Genomic DNA, 23,623 nt, shown 5'->3' on the forward strand with positions numbered 1-23,623 from the left:
ATATCTATGTTGATAAAATAAAAAATATTGCTTTATTTTTTAAAATATATATGTATGTATAGATCTAGGAGATCTAGACGAAAAAAAAAAACAAGAATTACCATCATCTTTTAAATATTCTAGTACACTCAAACAAAATTCTTTGTATCCTATAATGTCATTTTCAAAACTTTGTTTTGACAGTCGAAGTACCTATTAAACAAAAATAAAACCATTTTTAGTTTTTTAAAGACCCCTAAGTTAGGTTTATATATATATACATATATATATATATATATATATATATATATATATATATATATATATATATATATATATATATATATATATATATATATATATATATATATATATATATGGATAAAATTAACAACACTTTTAAAATGTTTATTAGACATGATTCGAAATACATTGTTCATCATCAGTAAAATTTACAAAAATCATTAAAAAACCATTTTTATATGGGTTACAAAATAAATTACTCTGTTACAAAAATCCATTATACAATCTATTACAAAAGGTTAAAAAGAACATTCAAATACAATACTAAAATATGCGAGCCTCAAAACTCAATACACATCAAAAAAACAACAGCAAAAAAACAACTGAATAAGAAACCAATCATAAAAATCAAAGTTTTAAAATAGTTCAAGAATAAAAAAATTTTAAACTAAAGGCTTTAAATTATTTGATCTATGTTTATCTTGTTTATTTAAACCAGGCCTGTGCAACTTTATTTGTAAGTTTTCCTTAATTTATGATGAGTCTTTCCATTAACACTCTATGTTATTCATTAAATGATGAAAAATTTCAGAGTTTCTATCGTCCTTAAAATGTTCATCAATGCGTTGAAAGTTCAGACAATTTGCAGCAAACATTACAGTTAGCACAATTGAATATGTGAACAATGTTAGATTTATTATTTCTTGAAAGTAAATTAACTAATGAGAAAAATTGCTTAACTATAAAAGAAAATGATAGCTTGATAATAAAATCTTTTTTACATAAGTGTTTTAATAATTCATTAGTTTTTGTGAATATTTTTAGAACGATCACTGATCAACAATCATATATGGTAACTTAAAATATTTGTGATTAAGGGATTCGTTATTGTTAAATTTAGATGGACAAAATTTTTATTTAAATAGTTGTTTATACATCTATATAAGTTTAATTGGGTGCTGAGTTTTCATTAAAACAGGTTGAGGTTATGAATATTGGTATGGTAACCAAACCATGTGTCATTAATTCTAAAATAAAGGACAATAAGTGTATTAATTAGCCCAAGTTTGTAACTAATTACATTAAAGCTAAAAAAGTTTATCAATAGACTTGTATATGTTTCCTTATGATAAATACAAGTGATCAATTCCTAAATATTTTTAATGCAAATATTCAAAAGATAAAAAACCACCATTTTGCTCATGTTCGCATGTAAATTTAATATTAGGGTGTTTAGAATATAAATACTCTAAAAAAACAATACTACCGGTTTTTGAGTAAAATGATGCAACAACAACAACAAGCTATTTATTTTCCGTAAATCATTTTTACAACAGTTTTAATAATAATAATAATAACAACAATAACAATAGTAATAATAATAATATATTATAATAATATAAGATAAAAAAAAAATTAATACAAATTATAGTAATAGTAATAATCAGTATGTTTACAATAAACACAATAAAAAAAAAAAAAAAAAACTAATATTGTAATGGTAGTTATGAGCATAAAATTATTTATAATAATAAGTTAATGATTTATTTAGGATGGTGTCACTCATACAGAAATCTGATCAAAGGAGTGACACTAAAAATATCATCTACATATCTCTTAAAAAATATAGGTTTATTCCCATTAAATTCGTTTAAATAATCACTTATAAGTATCCCATGAATAAATTGCCTAAAACACGAGTTAGTAAAGACCCCAGAGCTACACCATCAATTTGATTATAATATTTACCACAAAAGAAAAAATGAGAATTACATGTTGTATACCTAAATAATTTTTTTAAATTCACATTAGAAATTTTATATTCTGGATTTTTATTTAATATTTTAGAAACCGCTAATTGAGTGATTTCTTCTAATGAAATACTCTTGAATAAACTTTCACCATCGAAGGATATTAGAAAATTATTACTGATATTGTGTAATTTTAATTCTTCAAGAAAAATGAATCTTTTGGTGAACACTTTAGATCATTACCTTGTAGAATACGCAGTTTTAGGCAAAGGCTAGGAGAAGCCAACTCCAACTTGGAAAAACACCCCCTGCCTTGGGACACTTAGTTGAGTAAAGGCTAGAGATGGTGCCTCAATATAAATACTCATCTTGGGCAGATGTTAACTGCATCTGGCTACTATCTTGTAAAAGGCCTCCAAGGCAAAGACTTAGGGGGTAAACATATTCTATCTGTAGAACAGCCTCACACCTCTTCTTCATCTATTAGGCTGGCACAGATGTATTTATGATACATTGTTTCTAGTTTAGGATGTTGAATGCTAGATCTTCTTTCTCAATTAATGGGTTTTGCTTGCGTCTCTGTTTTTATGACTTGGCAACTCATTTTATTATCTCCTAATGAGGGTACCGCTCTAAAACACAGTTTTATGGTTCTGATGCAATGTTGGGCATGGATGGTGTCCCTATTTGTACTTTAGGTGTGCATTGTCAAGACACACCACGGTCTTTGAACTAACTTTTCTTCTGTTGAGTCTTATCTCTTGCAAAGTTCACCAGACCTACTTGCTTTTTGAGAGACTAATTTAAGTTCAGCTGTCTCATCTTGTTATCTTAGTGATGATGGTTATCTTCTTTTAATTTTTAAAGACTCCAATAGCCACATCCTTGGCCTGGGCATTTACATTTGTAAAAATTCACCGATTTGTCGGCAAACTAGGTTTGAATTGACAGACTATTCTTTTATGTGCATTGGTTTAGCACCACTTCACTCTATCGCCTTTCTTTTTGTTCTATATCGCTCTCCTTCATCTCAAGACTGCACTCTTTTGAATAATAACACTGATGTTATTTCTGATCAAATTGACCAAGCCCTCTCTCTTTATCCATCATCTAATATTATTGTTGTTGGTGACTTTAATACTCATCACACTGAATGGCTTGGCTCGAGTAGTCAGTGACTCTGCAGGCATTAAGGCCCACAACTTTACCCTTTCTCAATCTCCATTTCAAATAATCAACTTTCAAACTGGCTTTCCAGACAACCCGAATCATTTACCTTCTCTACTCAACTTATGTCTTGTTTCTGAACCTAGTCAGTGCTCAGTTTCTCCACATTCACCCTAAGGTGCTTCTGATCATGGTTTAATCTCTCTAAAACTGTTATCTCATTCTTCTTCATCATCTGATTCCCCCTATTATCGTACCTCTTTCAACTAACTTAAAGCTAACTGGGACTCTTTCCGTGATTTTCTTCGTGATGGCCCTTGTGCAGAAATCTTTTGTCTTCCTGTTGACAAATATGCTTCTTACATCACTTCATGGATTCAGGCAAACATGGAATCTTTTATTCCCTCTCGACAATTCCAGGTCAAGCCTCACTCTTCTCCATGGTTTTCCTCACATTGTGCTGCTGCAATTTCCAATTGAAACTGTTACTTCCATGTCTATCAGCAAAACAATTCTCCAGAAAACAGACGTTTGTTTATTATCGCTAGAAACCACTGTAAAAAGGTATTGTCTAATGCCAAAGCTCAAATTCTCAGGTCATAAAATCTTGTATTTCATCACAAAAATTAGGCTCTGGAGAATCTTTAATAGTATCAATAATAAGGGCAAATCTGTAATTCTACCTCTTTTGTATGGTTCAGACTTTGTCACCTCACCTAAAGACAAAGCTGAATTGTTTGCTAAGAACTTTTCATCAATATCATCTATTGATTCCACTAGTTGCGTTCTACCTGATATTGCCATCAAACAGGTTGATCCATTGCTTGACATTCACATCACTCCAGCTTCTGTATCTAAAGTGATTTCCTGCTTAGACTCTTCTACAGCTTGTGGCCTGGACAACATACCTGTTATAGTTTTGCAGAAGTGTTCTCCGGAGCTGTTGTCTATACTTTCAACACTATTTAACAAGTGTTTATTAGAGTCTTGTTTTCTAGCCTGCTGCAAAGCGGCATCTGTAATCCCTATTTTCAAAAATTCTGGAGAGCGATCTGACTCGTCTAACTACCGTCCAATTAGTCTTCTTCCTTTCATAAGCAAGATTTTTGAATCTTTAATTAACAAGCACTTAATCTCTCAACTTGAATCTAATAACTTACTTTTTGATCATTAATATGGATTTCGATCTTGTCGTTCTACAGCTGATTTGCTAACAATAATAACCAATAGGTTTTATCATGCATTAGATAAAGGTGAAGAGGTTAAGGCCATTACTCTTGACATTTTTAAAGCTTTTGATAAAGTTTGGCATGCTGGTCTTCTCCATAAGCTTTCTTCTTATGGTGAATCTGGCAACATCTTCAAGATTATTGAATCCTTCCTTTCCAATCGTAATATAAAAGTTGTCCTCAATGAACAGCACTCTTTTTCTTATTCTGTAACTTCAGGGGTTCCTCAAGGTTCTATCCTTGACCCTATACTCTTTTTAACTTACATTAATGATCTTCCAGATATTCTAACATCTAAGGTGGCATTTGGGCTCGAAAAGGATCTCACTTCTGCTACAGCATGGGGCTCACAGTGGCTGGCGAACTTTAATACAGATAAATGCAATTTTTTTTAGCCAATTGTTATCACAATAATTTAGATCTTCCTATATTTATTAACAGTAATGTACTCAATGAGTCATCCACTCTTAATCTTCTAGGATCAACTCTTACTTCCGATCTTTCTTGGAAACCATATATCAAATCTGTTGCTGAATTAGCATCTGCTAAGGTTGCATCTCTTTATCGAGCTCAACACTTTCTTACTTTAGATTGTATTCTCTATCTCAAATCCGGCCTTGTATGGAATACTGTTGCCATATCTGGGGCGGATCTTCTAATGATGCTCTTTCTCTTTTAGACAAAGTGCAAAAACGCATTGTAAACATAGTTGGACCTACTCTTGCAGCCAACCTCCAACCATTATCACATTGTCGTAATGTTGCTTCTCTTTTTCTTTTCTGCAAATACTATAATGGACACTGCTCTAAAGAGCTAGCTTGTGCCATCAACTAAAATTCACTTTCGTGTTACTCGTCATTCAATTAAGTCACATTCTTTTTCTTTGACTGTTCCTAAGTGCTCCAAAAACTTCTATAACTCTAGCTTTTTTCCTTGAACATCAGTTCTTAGGAATTTGCTTCCTTCATCTTGCTTCCTGATACATAAAATTTGCAATCTTTCAAGTCATCTGTCAATCATTATCTTGCTCTACAGTCTTTATCTTTTCTCTTCCAGTAACTTCTAACTCTAATAGTGGTTGCTTGCAGCCGTGTTGGAAATAAAGATGTTTAAAAAAAATAATACATAATTAAAAGACTTAAATTTTTTAAGAATACTATGTTTATGTTGTAAAGTTTTAGAAGATTTGTAATTACTATAATAAGAACATAAAATATTTCAGTTAATTTAATTTTTATCTTATAAGAACCTCTTTAAATTAAAATTCATTGATTGATGAATCCATTCAAGCTAAGAAAAAATTATCACTCTTAATAAGTCTATTAGGAGGAATAGAATGATTAAGACCATCCTTCAAAATCTCCAGTTTATTGTGTGTCAAGGGAAGGATAAAAGAAAGTTTTTTTATCACTTGTTCAGAAGTAAAACGGTATTAAAAAAAAAAAATTAAAATAAAATAAAAAATAAAAAAAAAAATAAAAAAAATAAAACGGTATTAAAAAAGTAAAATTTTTTATATATTTGGGTTTCAGAATATTAGAGTTGAGAGATGGTTATAACCACTATAACCATCTCTCAACTCTAATATTCTGAAACCCGAACCTTGGACAAACAAGGCCGCTGTGTAGAGAAACAAAAATAAAAATAGTATTATTAGTAAGATTTGTTAATTTTTTATAATGATTAGAATTAACTTTAATTACATAATTGTTCACATTTTTCTTTACAGGTATTGTTAAATAACCCAATCCAATGCTGTCAAAAGTGAGCCTTACACTGCTTCTTCTTTTTTGAGATCCTTATTCCAAGTTTTTTATATTCTTCTGACCTTCTTAAAATTGTACTTTAAAGTAGTTTCTTTTCAATTGCCTTTGCATCACATTTGTCAGTGTTAAGAGGAATTTGAAAATGAATAAAATTTGGAGATACAGAAAATTTTTCGCATTGAATTTTGAGACAGGCATTTTAATATTTTATGTTCTTAATGGTTTTATAGCCTTTTTAACCTTTAGTAATAGATTGTATAATGGATTTTTGTAATAGAGTAATTAATTTTGTAACCCATAAAAAAAATTTTTTTAATGACATTTTTACTGATGAACTATGTAGTAGAAACATGTCAAATAAACATTTTAAAAGTGTTAAAAATTTTAAAAGTTAATTTTAAACAAATATTTATTTCAATTGTGCTTAACAGATCATTTGGCAATATGTATATATACAGTAAAATCTCTCTAATTCAATTTTTATGAGAAAAACTAAAAGTTCGAATTAGACAGATTTTCGAATTATAGAAAGTTGATTTTTCTTAAACGCATTTCACGGTGACTTTGCATTTAATCGAATTATGGAGGATTTCGAATTAAGGAGATTCGAATTAGAGAGATTGTGCTGTACATACATACATATATACATATATATATACATATATATATATATATATATATATATATATATATATATATATACATATACATATATATATATATATATATATATATATATATATATATATATATATATATATATATATATATATATATATATATATATATATATATATATATACATGTATATATATATATATATATATATATACATATATATATACATACATACATACATACATACATACATTCATATATATATATATAAAAAAAAAAATATATATATATACATATATACATACATACATTCATATATATATATATATATATATATATAAAATATATATATATATATATATATATATATATATATATATATATATATATATATATATATATATATAACTTCTAACTGGTTGTCAGAAAGTTTTGTTGACAAAAAGTAAAAATTAAAATGCATTACCGGAATTTTATTTTTGTTACTTGAAAGACTGCCTGCCCCGACCAAACCCTCAGTCAATGTAGCAGCACTCCCTTGCAAGTCAGGCTATAAGATAGTCGATATAGCAACTCTGTTGCAAGTCAGGCTATTTGTCAGTCGATGTAGCAGCACTTTGTTGCAAGTCAGGCTATAAGATAGTCAATATAGCAACACTCTGTGCATGATTTACAGTAAAAAAAAAAAAATACAAAAACATTTTATTAAAAGAAATAAAAATAAAAACATTTTATTAAAAGAAATAAAAATAAAAACATTGTTTATATTATTAAAAACATTCAGAATGTTTTTAAAACAATCTGGTCAATTATATTTGCGTTTTTGCAGTTGTTTAAAATACTATTAATTTGTAATTAAATTAATGGTTTTAACTTTCTGACAACATGCAAATGTTGGATGAAAGTCAAAAGTATTTAAAAGTGACGTATTTATTGGCATAAGAATCATTTTTTTCGTACTCTCAAATGCAACAATCTATAGAACTATACATACATACATACATATATATATATATATATATATATATATATATATATATATATATATATATATATATATATTATATATATATATATATATATATATATATAAATATATATTTATATATATATATATATATTATGCAGTAGTGGTGTAGTGGTAGAGCGCTCGCTTCATAAGCGAGAGGTTCTGAGTTCGATTCCCACCACATCCTTGGTAGTACCGCGCTTAACTTGTTTCTCCACGCAGCGGCCTTGTTTGTGTTTCGGAGTTATAGAGTTGAGAGAGGGTTATAACCACAAGTAGCCTCCTCATCTGTAGTGGCCTTCTCGGCCTTGGGGAGGTGAATTACAAAAAAAATATATATATATGAGCAATTCTGCAAGAAAGAGGGGGAAAAAAAGCAAGTAAGTTATGAAAGCACATACTAAATTCCATAACTCTTTTTTTTAATTATTTAAAAATACTTTTAGGCAAAAAAGTTATTTAAAAAAATTATTCTAACATACCATAGCATGGTTGTATAAACGTGTTTTGACGCTTATTTACAGCCCTGTTGTGTAGCGTTAAAAATTATATCCTATATCCATTAGATCTTTTTGGTTGTTAATAATCATTTATATATTTTTTCTTACATCGTTGATTGTGTCATCTTAATTGTTGTTTTTAAGCATTGGATTTTCCATTACGACCATCACAACAGAAAAAACATAAAAATGCTTGTCAAACGTTAAGTAAAAACTATGAAACTCAGCATATAATAACACCAACATGTGCTAAATACACACACTAAATGATTTTTTTTTACCTTGCCATTTGCTGCGTTAAGTCTGAAAAAGTTGTTTTGTTCAGAAGTGGTAAAAAGAAAGCGTTACGACCGCCACACTATGTAGAGTTGATTTTTGAAAAAAGTTGAAGACTTTAATATTTACTTTTAAATATTAAATTATATGATAGTATTTCACATTTCTGAAAAGTTTCAAGTCATTTCCATTTTTAGTTCATTTTTAATAGTTTAAAGATGTTACAACTTCTACTCTCGCGGAATTTCCCATTCAATTTAGATAAAATAAAAAAATAAACTTTGAATTTTAATAAACTCAGTTTTTTTATCGAAATATCAATATAATGAAAATATTCAGCAGCAGAAGAAAAACATTTTTTTTTTAATACAACGTAAATGAATAAAATTAATTAAAAAAAAAAACACATACTAATAATCTAAGATAATCTAGCAAGCATGTAAATATTTATTTAGACCATGTTAGACCAAGTTATATTTTTTCAGGTATTGGAAATACAGCGACAATCTGCAATAAAATATTACTTAAAAAAAATGTACATATAATTAACTTAGCTTGACTCTTAAATTATTGGTTTCAATATCATTGATTTTATTACTTGGCAGATGCAATGTTATTTAAAAGCATGTATGCTTAAAATAAACAAGTCTATATAAAAAAAAATATTTTTAATATTTAACCATACAATGCAACATTTAACCAGATTGATTTTAAATTTTAGCTTAACTATTATTATACATTGTTCAATAAGCGATTTTTACTTTTATTGCTGAAATTAAAAAAATTAACAATTTTTTTTTATTCATTTAGTTAAAGAAAAAATATGTGTCAAATGTTAAAAACATAATCCAAAAAAAAAATCCAAAGCAAAGTAAAAATTAGGGTGTTTCATATTTTATCAATTTTAGAAATTGAACTCGCGAATCGATTTATAAATTAACTATTTATATGAAGAAAAGTTTGAGCAAAAAAAATATATATATATATATATAATTTTTAGGGTCCTCGCCAGTTTTATTTTGGGCAAAAATGTTGGGTGTTTTAAACGTCTGGCGGGAACCTTAAAATTTATCCTATAAAATTTTTTATTCTTTTAAATAATATATGATAGATTGAATATTAATTACAAAAAAGAAGCATTTTGAAAAAAATAAAAAACTATTCTACAGAATCTTCTGAAATTGGTTTAAAAAAATTTCTTTCTTTAGAAACACCTATTTTATAACTCGGTGACGTATTTTATAACTCGGAGGCATATCTTAATTTTTTAAGGCATTTAAAACACTCGACATTTTTGCCCAAAATTGAACTGGCGGGGACCCTAAAAATTATATATACTTTTTTTTTGCTCAAACTTATTTTCATATAAATGATTCGCGAGTTTAATTTCAAAAATTGATAAAATATGAAACACCCTAGTAAACATTCAACAACATTATTACATAATTGTTTATATATATATATATATATATATATATATATATATATATATATATATATATATATATATATATATATATATATATATATATATATATATCTATATCTATATATATATATATATATATATATATATATATATATATATATATATATGTATATATATATCTATATATACAGGGGCTATTCTAGGATAAAAACTTGGGCAACAGTACCCCCTTGTACCGGAGAAATTTTTGCCAAAAAAACAGTATTTATCATAAAAACATTTTAAAAAAAAGAGAGAAAGCCTGCAATTTTTAATTTGGGCGGCGCCCAAATACAATTAAGTTTTTAAATTTAAATTCAATTTCTTAACTTTCAAAAAAATATATTAACATTGTTTTGAATAAACACATAATTCATTATTAGTTGAATAGATTTTATAGTTTAATGGATATATAAATGTTGAAACACTAAAAAATCAGAAAGGGTTATATTGTAATTATTATACAATAATTTATGTTACATAATAATTGAAATTATTGAATGATAATTACAATGAAACCCTTTCTGGTTTTTTTAGTGTTCCTACATTTATATATCCATTAAATCTTGTATATGCACTCCAATAAGCAATACCTTTGTTGATGATTCAAAGGAACCTAATTTCCATATTCCATCGTCACTTACAAACACAGAAGATACACTGACTTTGTTATGACAAAGCAAAGCCTAAATGTAAAGTTTGCTAAAAGAAAAACTTATGAAGTAACAATGTATTAAATTATTTTATTTTTAAGAATGTTTAGGACCTTTATTATAATAAATTTTATTAGCAATAACTTTAGTTGTATCTAAGAAGTATCTAGTGTCTACACTACACTAGTAGTGTAGTTGTGGTTTTTTAATGTTTCAAATTTCTTAACTTATGCATATTCATACTTATGTCAAATGAGAATGTTTTTTAAAAAATCATTGTGATTGAAGCCTAGGATTTTCATTGATTTTAACAAAAATATCTCAAAAAGTGGTGAGTTTATAGGTATAGTTTTTTAAATATTATATTAAACTTAAATTCATTGCGAGATTTTAAATTTCATTTAATCTTTTGGTGCTTGAAAGTTGAGACCATGCAAAATTTATAGCTCATTTAAATAAAAAGAATTTTACATGGTCATAACTTTTGAATATGAAAAAACTATTAAATGAAACTTAAAACCTGTCGATAAATTTAAATTTAATATATGCTCAAATTTTTTTAATATTCATTGCTCTTACATTTGAAGTAGGGGAAGCAAACTTTTTGGGATATTTAGTTCCCTGGCTTCAATCACTGCAACTATTTGCAAAACATTCTCATTTGACATAAGCATAAACATACTTAAGTTTGGAGTTTGCACAATGCTCAAGAGCATTATAATATCTGAAAAAATCACCACTGCCTACACCACTGTTAACAATAACTCTTTCTATTTCAAACAACCTCTCACTAAACAATATTTTATTAATAACTTTTTACAAAAACTATTTGCATGATAGACAAAATTTTATCATTCAGTTTGTTTTTTATTATAATAAAGTTTTACCTTACAAAAAGTTTTATTTTAATATAAAGTTTTATTTTAATTTATTATAATAAACTTTTGTTTTTTACCAGAATACTTTGTTTATTTGAATAATATATACTTTATTTGTATACTTTGTATTTGATATAACTACAAGAAAAAAACTAGTCTTTATTAGATAATAAAGCTTTAAACATATTACATTAAACTCAATATTGTAAAAAAGAAACAGAATCATATTAGCTAAATTAACAATAACGCAATATTAAATAAATTATTTTAATAATCAATTAAATCTATTAAACTAGGAAACACAATTTTTGTCGTTAAATTCAAAGTAATACATTTCAACTGCTTATGTCAAACTTTGATGTTATGACCACAGTACAAAGAAAATTAAAGTACATTGAGACTTTCTTGATAACAGATTATTTTAAGTCCAGTATATCATAATGAAAGCACTCACCTTTTTTATCAAGATAAGCTTCAAGGATATGGACTTTAGGTGACATTTTCCACCTCTTTTTGATGTAATTCTTTATGAGAATTAGAACCAACTCAACATAATTTTCAGCCCTTAAATCTTCCAGAAAACTATGAACAACTACAACAAAACTGTTCCAGGCCACTCCCTCCTCCTGTCCAGGAGCTTAGTGAACTTATCACATTCTATGAGCTACTTGGGCAATGGTCTGATGAGGATTAATATGCAGTGGTGAAGTGGACATTGCTCTAGTCCACAGAGAAGAGACTGGTTACAACCAATCCATTTTAACCAGTCTGTTCTGTGATAGTGTGTCAGAAACTCAAAATTTGACTTGAAAATTAACATACATATTTTCCTATATTACACTGATATATATATATATATATATATATATATATATATATATATATATATATATATATATATATATATATATATATATATGTATATGTATATATAAAATTCTACAAAATAATATATATATATATATATATATATATATACAGGCTTGGTCGGGAAAGGCGTGCGATCGCACTCTGATCTTGACCACGCATACAATATTTAGTTGCGACAACTTGCCCACGGCTTCATAGATGTTTTGAGAACATTTCATAAAATAATCAAGCGCAAAAAAGTTCAACTGGACCGATGAGAGACAATTACAAAAATTAAAAGCTGCCTGATTAAATTGTTATAAAATAAGTTTAGAATAATTAATAAACTTCGTCTTTTATAATTAAGCGACACTCTTTTATATAAAGTAAAAACTTACTATTAATAATTGTTTAATAAAAAAACAATTGTTATTCAATTTATCAAAGAGTTTAGTATAATTTCTTTTATTTGAGTACTTCTGATTTATTTCAACAAGATTCTAATAAACAAACGTTTGTTGATTTATTTAATAAATAAAAAAGTCAATCTTTTTTTAACCATTTCGCGCTTTACGTAGTTGGCCTGAGTTTTGTTTTTACAAATTACATACGATTCTTTGTAGTACGACGAACAAAAGAAACAATTAAATCATTCAGTTACTATGACATCTTCATAGATGTTTTGAGAACATTCAAGTATGTTTCCATGTTTGTCCGCATAACAATAAGTTTTAAAAATACACGCAAAAAAATTAAATTCATAACTTTAATCTTTACTAATTAAATGATTTTATATTGACGAATGCTTTAAAAAGATTCGCTAATATAAATTTGTTTTGTTTTAATACGTTGACTTATTGTTGGAGCCACACACACACAGATGTTTAAAAGATTTAATAAAATGGCAGAGTATAAACTTTTTAATAACATATTTTGATCTATATTATTAAAAAGTTTTATATATACAGCATATAATATATACATATATTAGCTTATACGCTGCCTTTTTATTAAATTCAACTTATTTATGCAATCGTATAACAAGAATATGACAATCAAAGATATCATATATATAATGCTAAATATATTTTCGTCCTTCAGGACTCTTAAGTAATGTACATAAATATAAAATTATGTGGGATAAAATTTATATTACAAATTTTTTATCCGTCCGAATCAGATATAGAACTTATATCTTCACTGGTGCAGCTTTCTTCGCTACTATAATCAGTGGCAATACTAGCATTAGCTGAATCAAGGAAAAAAACTCTTCGCTTATCTAAGAAAATATCCACAGCACGACTTAAAATATCATCGCGTTCTTGTTGAGTGAAATTCGTGTCATTCCCTGCTATGATTATTGAGTCTTCCATTGTTGAGTGGTTCATCTTTAAACGCCTACCAGTCAAAATCACAGTCAAAATACTGAAAACGCGTTCGACAGCTGAATTAGAACCAGCAATACACATCAGAAGTTCAACTAAAAGACTCAAGTTTGGAAACTTAATTTTATAATAAAGAAAAATATTCTGCCATATTTGCAATGGTGTGAGTGCAGTGGTGTACTGCGCATTTATTAATAGTTTTGCAGCTCTCCATTCCGAAAGAACCATTTTAAAATCCATTCCTAATTTTTCTAGAGGGTAAAAAAATTCGTTTAGCAATAAAGATATGCTGGCATCACCATACATGCTGTCTGCTGTCCATACTTGCGGATCTAACCAATCCATTGATTCAAATATGGGATTTAACAGCGAACTAAATCTATCGTTTATTAATGGCAGAATGATTTCAATTGCTAATTTTCTTACTTTAATGGCAGAATGAATACATTCAAAGTTAAGATTAGCCATATTGTTGAGTTCAATCTCAACAAACTCAGGGTTTGATTTTTTCAATTCGTTACCTTCTTTGAAATACGAAGAAAGAAGATTGGTTGAACCATCTTTTTCATTGATTATAAACTTGAGTAAATATGAATCAATAATATTATCAATATCTTCATGGCTTAATTCCGCTAAGCTAGCCTTTGTTATATCCACCGCTGGTTTTAACTCATTCACCATTAACATTTGTTTTTCAAAAACCAATGATAATGGTGATAACTTTTCTAAGATGTCCAAATAACTACAAACCATACATAATAGTCTGTAGTCATGCAACCGTTTGGACAATCCAGAAAGTTTAGCACGCATATCTGCTTTAGTGTCTCGATCAGCAAGAGTATTATCGAAACCCACAATAAGGCCAATTATGTAAAAGTTTTGTAAAGCCGCGTCTCCTGTGACTTATAAAGCGCGTTCCAAATATTTTAGGCAACGTGTAATATGTAATGTTCAAAGCCTCAGCAGCTTTTTTAACTGCGCATTTTAGCTTTCCAGAATTGCGAAATAAATTAAATATGGAAATGTAAAAACGTTCACACTCTTTATACTGGGAAATATCTTTCACAGCATCTTTTATTGCTAATTCTAAACGATGGTTTACGCAGTGAATTTTTATCAGCCACATTCTATCTTTTTTTAATTGTGTTAACACGCCATTATAAATTCCAAAATTAACGCAAGCTCCGTCGGCCGTAGCGCTTACAAGTTTGTATTTGTAAGCTGACGCAGTTAAAGGAACACTACCGGTTTCAATAAAAATGCTATCAATAGCCTTTTTAATGGTATTGGCATTCATACCACCCAAACTGTTCATATCAAGTAAAGAAACTACAAAACAGGCAGGGGTCCCTTCGCGTTCAACGCGCACAAGAATCAACTCTTTTTCATCCTTTGTTTTTCTAGCCTGAGAACCATCGGAAAGAATGGAGAAAAAGTTTGTTTCATTGACAATTTTAGCAACTTTTTCTTTAATGGCACTGGCAATGCATGAGATATATTCACGTGCTAAAAAAGAAATTAAAAACAATAAAATAAAAAAAAAATAATAAAACTAATATTTTTCAATTTAAAAAATAAAATGGATAAATCAAAAGGATAAGACCATTCGAATGTAAAATCTTAAAAAAAAAAAAAAATTAAACTTTCATTATAATAGTAACGTAACTTTAATTTGATTTTTTCATTTGAATTATTTTATTAAATTACGAAAAAGAAACTGAACCTAAAAATCAATAACCTGCTTTATTGTTGTCTTTTCCTTGTAAAAGGAGTGCACCATTAAGTCTTTGGCATTTGATCAGTGTCTTGAAATGGCTATGTGGCATGCTTGGTTTTAGAGCCATTTCATAGGCTGTTCTAATCATCTTTAATAACGCTTCGCGATTGTCTTGTGTAATAGTTAACAAGTTTTCCATATCGAGGTTAGCAATACAACTACTTCCAGGATCTTCTGAGTTACCATTATCAATCAGCACCGCTAATCTATGGCTTTGCCCTCTAAGATGGCGATCAACCTTTATTATTATCAAAGAAAAAATCACGGTTCAAATTAAGCAATTTTCTAAAAAATTTATTCACTTAGTAATATGGTAAATTATAAGATAACTACAGTTATAAGTTATATAATGGTAGAAAAATTATGTTTAAATTAATTCCTGGAGTCACAAATTAAGAACAAGCTAATTATTTTAATTTTACCTGATACTTTGTCACCACACAAGTTCCCTCCGTAAACGCTTTCAAAGAATGATTTGATACTCCTTTAACTAAAGCATCCGTTAAAATTTCAGTTTTGTTCCTAGCACAAATCTTACACCATATTTTGACAACTAAGCCATTTTCTTCCGTGTATCCAACAACTGATTCTTTCTCCCACGAAAGAAAAGTTTTTAAGTTCTTAGATATTGGTTTACTATCTTGAATTTTTTTTGCTTCAGATGTCATTCGTACAAATTTGTTATACTTAAACTTAAATTTACTTATTTCTGTTTTAAATACTTATTAAAATGAAAAATAAAAAAAAAGCCCACTCACTATTCATAATCAGTGGTAAAGCAGTTCCGCTTCCTCCTCGTAATTTATTATTACCTTTAGAGTTTAATCATAAAAAAATGCTTTCAGATAGTTTGACGTATTTAAAATTTGGTTTTGGTTAGTAAAATAAAAAATAAAAATATAATTCATTTGGAATGTAATTTTTTTGGATACTGATCATTATAGACCGCTAATTCAGGGGTCTAGCACATTGCGGAATTGTTTTTAACATTTTTAAAGATACTGCTAAAAACAACGTTCTAACATTGTCATAGTAACTGAATGACTTAATTGTTTCTTTTGTTCGTCGTACTACAAAGAATCGTATGTAATTTGTAAAAACAAAACTCAGGCCAACTACGTAAAGCGCGAAATGGTTAAAAAAAGATTGACTTTTTTATTTATTAAATAAATCAACAAACGTTTGTTTATTAGAATCTTGTTGAAATAAATCAGAAGTACTCAAATAAAAGAAATTATACTAAACTCTTTGATAAATTGAATAACAATTGTTTTTTTATTAAACAATTATTAATAGTAAGTTTTTACTTTATATAAAAGAGTGTCGCTTAATTATAAAAGACGAAGTTTATTAATTATTCTAAACTTATTTTATAACAATTTAATCAGGCAGCTTTTAATATTTGTAATTGTCTCTCATCGGTCCAGTTGAACTTTTTTGCGCTTGATTATTTTTTGAAATGTTCTCAAAACATCTATGAAGCCGTGGGCAAGTTGTCGCAACTAAATATTGTATGCGTGGTCAAGATCAGAGTGCGATCGCACGCCTTTCCCGACCAAGCCTGTATATATATATATATATATATATATATATATTATATATGTATATATAAAATTCTACAAAATAAAACACATCTTAGTAAGAAATATTTATTATTATTAACTTAGCTGTTCTCTTTTAAACATTAGGAAAAATATAATAAAAGTTATTTTAATTTACAAATAAACATAAAACAATTAGCAAAATAAATTACAAATTAATTAAATTAACAAAACAATTACAAATAAAAATTAGCAGTGAAATATTCATGAATATTAGAATTTTTTTATAACTAATAAATCAAATATAACTAATAAATCAAATAATAACTAAAAAAATAAATAAAAATAAAACAATTATATAACATTAAGAAATGCATTTTTATAATCTTTATAATAAAAAAAAAAAAAAAAGAATTAAATAAAAATATAATTCACAAATATTGTCAGCAAGTATATCTTTATCTCTGCTGTCATTGGTACCACTACATGTTTCACTCATAGTTGGTGCAATTTGATTTTTTAATTTAGCCAAAATCACATACATCAGATTTTCTATACTTTTTATATATTTCTATATATACTTCTATTCTATACTTTTTATATATTTCTATATATACTTCTATTCTATTCCTTTAATGCCAGCATTTAATTATATATATATATATATATATATATATATATATATATATATATATATATATATATATATACATATATATATATATATATATATATATATATATATATATATATATATATATATATATATATATATATATATATATATATATATATATAGTTTTTAAACTATATATAAAACAAAATTAGTCCTTAATATATAAATATATATATATATGTGTGTGTGTGTGTGTGTGTGTGTGTGTGTGTGTGTGTGTGTGTGTGTGTGTGTGTGTGTGTGTTTGTGTGTGTGTGTGTGTGTGTGTGTGTGTGTAAAATAAAAATAATCCTTATCACATTAAAAACCTTATCATGAAGAAAAATAAGGGCTTCTAGAATATTGTGCAGACCAGAAAATATTTCTTCAGGCTCTTGCTTCTCAACAGCCACATCCAATGGAATCACATGTTCTGTAACAAGGGTTGCATGTCTCCGGCTACTGTCGAAAGAAGTAACATATTTCAGAATGTATGGATGTCTAATGATTTTGAGAGACTAAACAACAACAACAAATAAAAAAATAGACAATATAAATAGAGTAACAATCTTAAAAAAAGTGTTAAAAAAGTGTTTAAATAAAGTGTGTAAAAACTTGATTTTCAAAAAATACAGTTGACTCTCTATATACACAAAGTTGACTCTCTAAATACACAAAGGTTCGAGATATCTCAACTACTCGATATCTCAAACCTTTGTGTATCTTGACCTTTATTTCTGGTCCCTTGCGCATTTGTTTGAGCTAAAATCCTCTTGATAGCTTTAACTCTCAATATCACGAACTTTTTCTCGGTCCCCTGAGAGTTTGAGACATCAAAAGTCAACTGTAACAACTCTTTTAGTTTTGAAGTTATTTTTTAATAAAAAAAAATTGTTGGAATTGTTAATATTGAACTTTTAATTTAGTTTCACTCAATCTTAAGACAGCTGTTGCATGCGTATAAGAATGTAAAATATGGTCTAAAAAATTAATCTTTTTTATGACTGATGTTCTTTTTTATGACTGATGTTCTAATTTAGCACAGCCTTAAATTTTATTGTGACAATTTTTCAAAACCTCTTAATATTCTCGGCAAGTTTTACACCAAATTAAAGTTACTTCATCTGAATCATTGCTTAAAAGTCGCTGGACTTGTTTTGAGTTTGATTTGAGTAACACTGTCACACTACTTACTTTAAATGGATTTATTGAAAACCTTAATTTGTATCATATTTAAAAAAAAGTTCAATGTTTTTTGATTAACATGTTTCTCCTCCACCTGTGTTTAACATAACTATACCAAGACTAATTGGTATAGCTATGCTAAACACATGTGGAGATTTAGGTTGGCAGCTGTATGGTGTTATAAAATAAAGATAGGTTGGCTTTTTGTCAGAATTGCTGAATGCTGACCTGAATTTCGCAGACTAAATATATATATATATATATATGTATATATATATATATATATATATATATATATATATATATATATATAATGCTATAATATGTGGTAGTGGTGTAGTGGTAGAGCGCTTGCTTCATAAGCGAGAGGTTCCGAGTTCGATTCCCACCACGTCCCTGGTAGTATCACGCTCAACTTGTTTCTCCGCGCAGCGGCCTTGTTTGTCAAGGTTCATGTTTCGAAGATATAGAGTTGAGAGAGGGTTATAACCACAATTAAGAAGCCTCCTTGTCTGTAGTGGCAATCACGGCCTTGAGGAGGTTAATCAACAAAAAAATATATATACACACACACACATATATATATATATTTATATATATGAATACTATATATATATATATACATATATATATATATATATATTTATATATATATATATATATATATATGCATATATATATATATATATATATATATATATACGCATATATATATATACGCATATATATATATATATATATATATATATATATATATATATATATACGCATATATATATATATATATATATATATATATATATATATATATATAATATATATATATATATATCAGGAGCCATTCTACGAAAATAGTTTGGATGACTGTACACCTCCTGTGCCGGCAGCTGTTGTAAAGAAATTTGGCGGAAACATTGCTGTATGTAGGCATTTTTAGTCCTCAATTGCTGAATACGAGCAGAGCCTAAATGTCACCCAAATATGTTCAAGGTTGTTAAAAAAGGTCTAAAATAGCCCTTGTATGTATATTAGGGCTCTGCGAATTGATTGCTGCTTCTATTTGAGATTCGATTCGAAAAAAATGATTTGAGTTTTCAAATCATTTCATTGTTTTTTGTTTTCATACATACAGCGTTTAAAAGATGTTAAAATATTAACACAAATCAGGTAAAGAAATTTTATAATGCAATTTAATAGAATTAATTTAATTAACGAATTTCAATTAATGACACTGTTGAAGATTTTCCATAACTCTAGAAACTAACATCTGAGATAAAATACAAAATTTAGTGAACTAGTAAATTTAGTAAGAATAACAGACTTTTTAACATGACTTCTTGCAATAATAAAAAGACATTTGTTCAAGAGAGATGTTCTTGTAAAAAAGATGAAAAAAAAAAAAAAAATTGAAAAAAAGGATTAAAAAAATTATGGTTTAATAAAAGAACTACCCAAGAAAGCTGAAAAATGTGGAGTTAAATGAGGCTTGATTTAAAATTGAAATAAAGGAATAAAAGCTTCCATACCTATTTGGATCCACGAGGTTAGGTAAGAAGCACAGTTATACATACATAATATGGATATATCAGCGTGGAAAATAATGGCCAGTCAATGGTCAATTTTTTTTTTCTTCTCTAAATCACTTTATTTATTTTCTCATAAGTTTTGCAAACAAATTGCAAATAAATGAATGGTGTATATTATTAAATTAAAAATTACTAATTGAGAGCTTGCACTTTTTTTTATAACAGGATTATTAAAAAAATATATTTATTAAAAATCTCGTTGTATGTAAATTTAATAATAGTGTATAGTGTATAGTATAGTTTTATAGTGTTTCATTAAACAAATTGTTTAATGTTATAAAATTTAATTTTTAAAATTTGTTTGATTAAACAAATTGCTTAATACTAAGAAGACAAATGTTTAAAATGATTTAAAGTATTAAATATTCAGTTTAAATGGATCTGCAAACAAGAGTTAGAAACATTATTATTAACTAATTAACATTAGTGGTTTTTGAAATGATTTTAATGAGCAAGAGATATAAAATGTGCAAAAGTTTTTCTTCTTTAACTTCAGAGATTTATTTCATTATTATTCAAAACTATTATATGTAATTAAGAACATAATCTCAACTGTACTTTTTTTCAATTTAATTTTTTCTATTATTTTTCGCATAGCTTTCCCCACCTTTTGCGAAGTTATTGCCATAAAATGAATTATTTTTAAATAAAATAAAAATTATTAATTGCCTGTTTGCTCTTTAAGTTATTTTATTAATAACAATTTTAAAAAAATTGATTTTATTTAAAATTGTTATTAATAAAATAACTTTATTCTTTACCCTTCAAGCATTAACTTATTTTTGTATTTATAAAGTTTAGTCATGAAGAAGTTTTACTAAGATTTACAAAAAAAAAATTTTTTGACCATCCAAAAAAAACAATTGACCGTCAATTCCTTGAGTTGGCCAGTCAAATTGACTGCTCGCCTTCAATTTCTTATTTTCCACGCTGATATATATCTTTACATATTTATATAAACTTTAGTATTTATATAGAGTTAGAAGATAAGGATCAGATTGATGTGGTATGACTCTAACAAGACCAGAAAAGGAGCCATAATTTTAGACAGATTTTAGAAATAACGTTGTTTCAAACAACGCCTGTTGGAGAAGATAAAAGTGGTTTGGAAACCAGTATGTAGAGAGGAGTAGTTTCAGAAGAAAATGGTAGAGATAGAAAGTAAGAAAACTTGGGAAAACAACAACAAACAAGTGCATTGCATATGGTATGAACAAGCTTTAGTTAATAAAAAGTGTTTATAGATGTTATAGATAATAAATAGTTATAGATGTTATAGATAATAAATATAGTTATAGATAATAATTATAGTTTTTTTATAAAGGTTGACGTTCATATCTTTATTTATTGACGAACGTCTTATTTATGAGGTATATGTCAAATAATATTTTTAATTCTTTCAGTTTTCAATTTTTTTGTATCTTAATAATTTTCTATTAAATTATAAATGAGTTTTATTTACAAATAACTTTTATTCTAATAAAAATAAGTTATTATATATATCAAAGATACTTGTTTTTAATTTTTTATTAAATTCAAAACAATTTTTCATGCATTTGCTAAGTGTGCACAAATTAATGATAACTAATATGCAATAGCCTTATGACTATAAACTATTATCCATTAATAAAAAATGATTAGTGAATTTTTCTCAAATAAGTTTGTTATATTTATTTATTTATAAAAAAGCGTATAAACTTGAAGAAATTTAAATAAAAGGGAATTAAAAATAAAATAAAGTTGTTTCGACATTTTTTTTTAAACCTTTAAAAATAATAATATAATATTAAGTATTTAAGAAGTTATTATATCGTTATTATTAAATACTTAATAAGATATTATTATATTTATAATATTAAGTATTTAATAATAAAAATATCATATTATTGGCGTTGTTAAACGCACAATAAAAAATGGAAACCATAACAAACATAATAGCTCTATAATATAGAATATATTATATTCTATTAAATTATATATATTTCAGCAAAACTTAAAAACTCTTTTTAAAACTTTTAAAAGTGTTTTTAGTATGCAAACGATACCCAAACGATAATAAGAAAATTTTAAAAAAAGCAAGCTTTTGAAGAAATCAATGTTTTAGCAGTTTCTTTTAAAGTAATTGCAAATGCATTCATTTTACTAAAATTTTTAATGCTTTTGTAAACGCATGTAAAAATCCTGCTCAAACATATTACTTTTTTCAGTTGCGTATTTAGTTATTAAACTTAAAAGTAACGCTATTGAAGAAAATAATCATGTTTTAGCATGGTTTTTTTTAAAGTCATTTTTATAATAAATAAAAAACTATCAATTGCATTATTAGGCATTGTATTGAAATGCCTAATATAATAAAACTTGCAAACAGCTGTGACCAAGTTATCTAAATAAAAAACTTAAGCATAGACAAACAAGACAAAAAACCACACATGTCTCCTGGGAAAGCTTGAACATATTTTCAAACAACTTTTCCTTAGAGCTTTTTTTTTTTTTAGAGCAAGATAGTAAAAATAAAACTTTTGATGCTTAAAATGTGTAAATAGTATTTGAAAGAATCTGCTTTCTTGCTTACATTTTTTAACTACAAAATTTGAAAATAAAATCAAAAACACAAAACTAGAGTCAATGAAGATACTATTGTTACAATTATTATTAATTTAAAATACTTATTAGTAACTATCTTCAAGAAATAATAACTATAGCAACAATTATAATAATAAATAACATCTAACTCAATAAATAATATAACTAACCTCTAAATGCCTATTTGTATTTTCAGGAATTTTTCCATTTTCTTTCTCATACTGAAAAGTGGTATATTTTTGTCCATCATGAATATGAGTTGCAGAAGCCATACAAACTTTTAGATCTGAATCAATAGGAATTGTCTGTCCAATTTTGTAATGAGATATTAAGCTTATCTCAGAACCCATTTTATGTATTTATATATACCTGAAGGTAGGTTATGTATTTATATATACCTGAAGGTAGGTTATGTATTTATATATACCTAGAGGGAGAAAACTATATAAGAGACATCATACAGCTTTTTTAAAAAAAAATTAAAAAAAAAAAAACTCAAATTAGATAACTGAAAGACTTTATAAA

General features: G+C 26.8%; 2 protein-coding genes across 2 annotated transcripts in view; both read right to left on the minus strand.

Annotated features, from left to right (window-relative positions):
- LOC100202791 (protein-associating with the carboxyl-terminal domain of ezrin) overlaps positions 1–23,552 on the minus strand; it is a 49,760-nt gene extending 26,208 nt beyond the window's left edge. Inside the window, exons 1-4 of the mRNA XM_065791183.1 lie at positions 23,269–23,552; positions 18,074–18,262; positions 10,600–10,692; positions 102–192 (exon numbers count right to left, since the gene is read on the minus strand). Of these exons, the coding sequence (XP_065647255.1) occupies positions 102–192; positions 10,600–10,692; positions 18,074–18,262; positions 23,269–23,448 (553 nt within the window). The 5' untranslated portion in view covers positions 23,449–23,552. The remainder of the gene's footprint in view (positions 1–101; positions 193–10,599; positions 10,693–18,073; positions 18,263–23,268) is intronic.
- On the minus strand, positions 12,838–16,763 carry LOC136077005 (zinc finger protein 862-like). The gene is made up of 3 exons (XM_065791180.1): positions 15,971–16,763; positions 15,510–15,786; positions 12,838–15,277 (listed from the first exon to the last, which is right to left on the minus strand). The coding sequence occupies exons 1-3, from the start codon at positions 16,214–16,216 to the stop codon at positions 14,613–14,615; spliced, it is 1,188 nt and encodes a 395-aa protein (XP_065647252.1). The 5' UTR covers positions 16,217–16,763; the 3' UTR covers positions 12,838–14,612.
- Positions 23,553–23,623: the final 71 nt, after the last annotated feature.

The sequence above is a fragment of the Hydra vulgaris genome, chromosome 02 (assembly GCF_038396675.1).
Source record: "Hydra vulgaris chromosome 02, alternate assembly HydraT2T_AEP".
In the NCBI taxonomy this organism is placed as follows: Eukaryota; Metazoa; Cnidaria; class Hydrozoa; order Anthoathecata; family Hydridae; genus Hydra; species Hydra vulgaris.